Source organism: Mandrillus leucophaeus, unplaced genomic scaffold (assembly GCF_000951045.1).
Source record: "Mandrillus leucophaeus isolate KB7577 unplaced genomic scaffold, Mleu.le_1.0 Scaffold139, whole genome shotgun sequence".
Classification (NCBI taxonomy): Eukaryota; Metazoa; Chordata; class Mammalia; order Primates; family Cercopithecidae; genus Mandrillus; species Mandrillus leucophaeus.
In genome coordinates this window covers 1,818,053-1,824,052 of record NW_012101354.1, presented here as the reverse complement: position 1 = coordinate 1,824,052, position 6,000 = coordinate 1,818,053, and the positions used below count along the sequence as shown (strand labels likewise).

Genomic DNA, 6,000 nt, shown 5'->3' with positions numbered 1-6,000 from the left:
GATTGCGCCCCTGCACTCTAGCCTGGGCAACAGAGTGAGACTCTGTCTCAAAATAACAACAACAAAAAAAGTACTATATGCAGAGAAAAAATATTCTGCACCATTATTCAGTCTGTTCTGCATTCATTTGTTCCTAATGATGTATTTTTTATAAAAACTATTTTCTCACAAGAGTTGTGTATATGCATTATAGAATATTTGGAAAGTGAAGGAAAATATAAAGAAAATAAGAATCATTCGTAATTCCATGGTAAACATGTTTGGATAATTTCTTCCAGTTTCTATTTTCTCGTGCATTTTGTACACAATTGAGATCAGATTGCATATAATATTCTGCAGTCTGCTTTTGGTTTTCACTTTTTAAAACTATTACTTGTATAACATAAATATATAGTAATATTAAAGAATATTTCTTTAGACAATGTATTTATTGTGCATTATATTACATATATGAATATTATATAAGAATTTTTCGGCCGGGTGCAGTGGCTCACGCCTATAATCCCAGCACTTTGGGAGGCCGAGGTGGGCAGATCACGAGGTCAAGAGATTGAGACCATCCTGGCTAACACAGTGAAACCCCGTCTCTACCAAAAATACAAAAAATTAGCCGGGCATGGTGGCGGGCGCCTGTTGTCCCAGCTACTCGGGAGGCTGAGGCAGGAGAATGGCATGAACCTGGGAGGCAGAGCTTGCAGTGAGCCGAGATCGCGCCACTGCACTCTAGAGCCTGGGCAACACAGCGAGACTCCATCTCAAAAAAAAAAAAAAGAAAAAGAATGTTTGAACTTTTTTGTAAACAGATATCACTGTAAGTTAGTCATTAATTTTCTCCTTTTTTCCTGCCTTATGGAGTCCTAAACAAAGAGGAAACATCTTAGAATCTACTCCAAAACAAATCTGAAAATCGGACGTGCTCAAAATGTTCCAAGTGAGCAATTATGATTTAAGGTGAATATTTAAGATAAAAACCACAGACTCTACTGAGATTTTTTTATTATCTGTGATTTTTAATTAGCTACTCTCAACAAAGATGGAAACTGGAAACTGGAGAACAGGGGTTGTGGAGAAGGTATTTAAAATAAAAAACACTGATTTTACATATGGGAAAAAAGCCCAAACAAACAAAAAATAATACACAGGGAACAAACAGATGATAGGTTTTACCTGGGCAGAAAAGCCTGAGCGGGTAGTAGGGGTCCAAGTTGGGGTTGCTCCTTGGGTGGGGTTGGAGTGGCGGGAAATCTGGGCCAAGATCTGTCCTGCAGAAGCTGATGGCTGGACAATGGTTACAGGAGGGGCTAGGCCACTATTCCTAGGAGTGAATAAATGAGGTAAAGGATTAAAGGGATAGATTTATCACAGAAGCCAGGAATCAAAGGACAATCTAGTGCTATCCCTAGATCCCTCTGACTTCCTGCAGGTTAGGGAAAATTTGGTAACAAGTTGGAAAAGACAAGAAAGACTGACAGTCACACACTGACCAGGACACACAGAGATGGAGCCTAGAACATGGCAATAGGACAGGTGCAAAGAAATAGAAGGAGGAAAAGCAGCTTGTTTGCCTTACGCTAGGCCCTACAAGCTTCACTGCTTTTTCTGAAATAACCAGAGAAAGCAAGGGAAGAATAAAATTTGGATTCAGCAGCTGAATCCCTTAGGGCCCTGTAAAGCAGCACATATATACGGGGCTCACCTGAAATTCTCTGCCGGCCGGGGGGTAGGAGGGAATGTGTTGCCCTGGGAGAATAGCTGTTGGGTGGCAGGGACAGTGCTGGAGGAGATGCCTTTACTCTGATCTGTGGACCAAAAGGAGTTGGGGGAGGGCCAGTCAAGGGGCTGTAGTATATTAGTTCAGCAAGTTCCTATTTACTCAGGTGGTATTATGATTAAGTGGAAAAACACTGGAAGATTACTGATTGGGCAGTGGCATGCCCATCAGTAAGTGATCTAAATGAGAATGTAAAAGGATAATGAGAAAGAAACATACCTGCATTGATGTTGTGATAGATTTCTGAAAATCTTGGATCTCTATCCTGGGCAAATAAACCATCTGACTTCTCAAGTGGCTTGCTGTGTTCTGGTCCTGTGGTTGTCACAGGCTGAACAACCTGTGGAATACAATGATAAAAATAACCATTAAAGATTTAACATGATGATTCAATAACCCTAAAATTCATATAAAACATATGTACATTCTAACTAGTACTGGAGAACACTTCCTAAGTAAATACTCCCTATCCTCTTCAGCGAAGAGGACACAACTCACCTGGGAATGATTGTAGCTGGCCAGTCCATCTCTTCCTGGTACCATGTCCAATTCTGTTTGCTGTTGCTGCTGCCTATATGTCAAAGGCCAGTTGAGAATAGAAAAAAAAAAATTTTTTTTTAAAGAACCTGGAGAAAGAACCTTAAAACAAATCAAACAGGCCAGGCATGGTGGCTTACGCCTGTAATCCCAACACTTTGGGAGGCCGAGGCAGGTGGATCACCTGAGGTCAGGAGTTCGAGACCAGCCTGGCCAAAATGGCGAAACCCTGTCTCTACTAAAAATACAAAAAATTAGCCGGGGGTGGTGGCAGGCACCTGTAATCCCAGCTATTGAGGAGGCTGAGGCAGGTGAATCACTTGAACCCAGGAGGCAGAGGTTGCAGTGAGCCTAGATCATGCCATTGCACTCCAGCCTGGGCAATGAGAGCAAAACTCCTTCTCAAAAAAAAATAAAAATAAATAAAAAAAAATACTAACCAACCAACCAAACAAAAAATATATGGGATTGCAAATGACCACCCCCTGGGTGACTGCTCAACAGATGATTATTTGACCATTTCTTACCTGGGTGCCAGCTGTCCTGAGCCCATCTCCAGGGGTAAATTAGCTGTGGGACCTAGCTGTGGCCTCTGGATTGTGTTGGAGAGTGTAGGCCGTGGTTCTTGGCTAGAGTTCCTAGGAAAACAGAGTAGACAGTAAAGCGGGGGTGGAGGAGGAGGAAGGGGGAAGAGAGAGAGAAAGAGAAGAATCAGGTTTTGTATGTAAAGCTCTATAGATTAATCTGTAGGTGGAACAATCAATAAATCCTTCATTAAAGTACAATCCTACAGTTAATCTAGGGTGTCAGTTTCAGCAAATAGAAACTATGTTCTATGACACAGGGGTCATCTTGTTGGGTTCTAACTCCTTCTAGGTATTCAAAACCTGGTTGTTGTGGATGTGTGTACATATTCATATAAGGTATTTTTTAAAAGCATAGGTAAAAAACTGAAAGTACGTACACTGTACATTAACAAAGACTATCTGGAGTGTGAAAATTTTATTCCTTCTCTCTGTATTTTTCCATACTTTCCACATTTTCTATAAAGAACATTTATTTAAAAATAAAATACTAGACAGGCACGGTGGCTCACACCTGTAATCCTGGCACTGTGGGAGGCTGAGGCAGGGTGGACTGCTTGAGCTCAGGAGTCTGAGACTGGCCTGGGCAACATGGTGAAGCCCCCGTCTCTACAAAAAACACAAAAATTAACAGGCATGGCGGTGGGCTCCTGTAGTCCCAGCTACTCAGGAGACAGGTAGGAGGATCGCTTGAGCCTGGGAGGTGGAGGTTGCAGTGGGCTGAGAGAGCGCCACCACACTCCAGTCTGGGTGACAGAGTGAGACACTGTCTCAATGAAACAAACAAACAAACAAAAAAATCCCTAAAAGCTAATTAAAATTAATCATGGCAGGGAAAATGATACATAAACATGGAGAAAGCAATTATTTCCAGAAACTCAAGTCCTTAAAACAGCTTAATTTTTAAAAATTTAAACAAAATGGAAACACAAAAATGATGGTTGTTGTGTAATATAAAGATGCAAAAAGACAAAAATAAAGAGCTACAATGACCATGACCATCCACTTGAGTCCTAAGTTAATAAAAATTTCTAACTCAATCCACTCTGTTATACTAAGCTAGCAAAGAATTAAACTTTACAAGTTCTAAAGACTGAATTGAACAATACTGTTGTCACCAGGTATTATTCATACTTGCTACGTAGTCATAATCTAAAGAGCTGGATTCAAGGCCAATTCTACAGAAAAAGGATTAAATGGCAAGGTGGTAACCAGACAATTGATAACTACTAGATGGCTATAATAAACAAAAAGACAGTAACAAGTGTTAACAAGGATGTGGAGAAATCAGAGCCCTTGTACACTGCTCCTGGGAATGCAGAATGATGGGGCAGCTTTGGAAAACAGTTTGGCAATTCCTCAAAAGGTAAAACAGAGTTACTATGTGGCCAGCAATTCCACTCCTGGGTGGAATTCAAGAGAATAAAAACATATATCCACACAAAAACTAGTACACAAATATTCATGAAAGCATTTTTTCAGCTCCTTATCCCTATTTTACAGATGGAAGCATTTTTGATAACCAAAAAGTAGAAACAACCAAATGTCCATTAATGAACACACAGACAGTATGTGGTATATCCATACAATGAAATCTTATTTGGCAATAAAAAGAAATGAAGTAGGCTGGGTGCGGTGGCTCACGCCTATAATCCCAGCACTTTGGGAGGCCGAGGTGGGCGGATCACGAGGTCAGGAGATCGAGACCATCCTGGCTAACACGGTGAAACCCCATCTCTACTAAAAATACAAAAAACTAGCCGGGCGAGGTGGCGGGTGCCTGTAGTCCCAGCTACTCAGGAGGCTGAGGCAGGAGAATGGCGTGAACCCAGGAGGCAGAGCTTGCAGTGAGCTGAGACCATGCCACTGTACTCCAGCCTGGGTGACAGAGCGAGACTCCATCAAAAAAAAAAAAAAAAAGAAATGAAGTACTGATACATGCTACAACATGGATAACCTTTGTAAACATTATACTAAGTGAAAGAGGCCAGTTACAAAGGAACTACATAGTCTGTGATTCCATTTATACAAAATGTCTAGAATAGACAAATTTATAAAGACAACAGATTCATAGTTATATAGAACTTCAGAGCGGGGGGAAAGAACAGGGAATGACTGTTAACTGATCTAGAATTTGTTTTGGGGGAATGAAAATATTCTGAAATTAGACTGCAGTAAGAGTTACATAACTATGTGATATACTAAAAAACACTGTATACTTTAAATGGGTGAGGTGTATGGTATGTGAAATATATCTCATAAAACTTTTTTAAAAAGCAGCTGCGAAAGAAAGGTCAAATAGAAAAGTGCAAAAGAGAGGAACAGTAACTAATGAAAGAGGAGGACGTAGCTATGCTCTAAAGAAAACTGACCCAATCAGGCCCACTGCCTGTTTTTCTAAATAAAGATTTACTGGAACACAGCCACATTCTTTCATTTGTCTATGACTGCTTTCATGCTACAGCAGAGTTGAGTAGGTGGAATAAAGACCACATGGCCCACAAAGCCTAAAATATTTACTATCTAGCCCCCCTTACAGAAAGAGCTTGCCTACCCCTGCTCCAGAGGAAAATCCTGTCAGACTAGAGCAATAAACTGGTGTACAAAACATAATCTTTTCCAGAAAGAGCTGATACACAGAATTGAAACATAAACCCTTCCATCTCAGGACCTAGTCTCTGAATTATTGTTTGTAAAATCTTATTCTGGCGAGGTGCAGTGGCTTATGCCTGTGATCCCAGCACTTTGGGAGGAGGACGGACTGCCTGTGCCCAGGAATTTAAGACCAGACTCTGCAACATGGAAAAATCCCATCTCTACAAAAAATACAAAAATTAGCCAGGCATCTTGGTGGATGTCTGTAGTCCCAGCTACTCAGGGGACTGAGGTGGGAGGATCGCTTGCGCCTGGGAGGTTGAGGCTGCAGTGAGCCATGATCACACCATTGCATTCCAGCCTGGGTTCCAGAGCGAGACCCTTTCTGAAAACAAAACAAAACAGAACAAAAACAAAAACAAAAAAACCTCACTCTACTCTGATCAGCTATCCCAAATCCTATAAGTTGGAAAATGAGGAACTTCAAACTAATGGTGTTTAATACTAGAAAAG

At 41.0% G+C, this 6,000-nt stretch overlaps 1 protein-coding gene across 1 annotated transcript in view; it reads right to left on the bottom strand.

The window, feature by feature from the left end:
- Positions 1-6,000, bottom strand: part of ARNT (aryl hydrocarbon receptor nuclear translocator) — a 68,119-nt gene that overhangs the window by 12,743 nt on the left and 49,376 nt on the right. The window contains exons 15-19 of the mRNA XM_011973661.1: positions 2,836-2,946; positions 2,270-2,342; positions 1,991-2,111; positions 1,697-1,799; positions 1,168-1,315 (exon numbers count right to left, since the gene is read on the bottom strand). Coding sequence (XP_011829051.1) covers positions 1,168-1,315; positions 1,697-1,799; positions 1,991-2,111; positions 2,270-2,342; positions 2,836-2,946 — 556 coding nt within the window. The remainder of the gene's footprint in view (positions 1-1,167; positions 1,316-1,696; positions 1,800-1,990; positions 2,112-2,269; positions 2,343-2,835; positions 2,947-6,000) is intronic.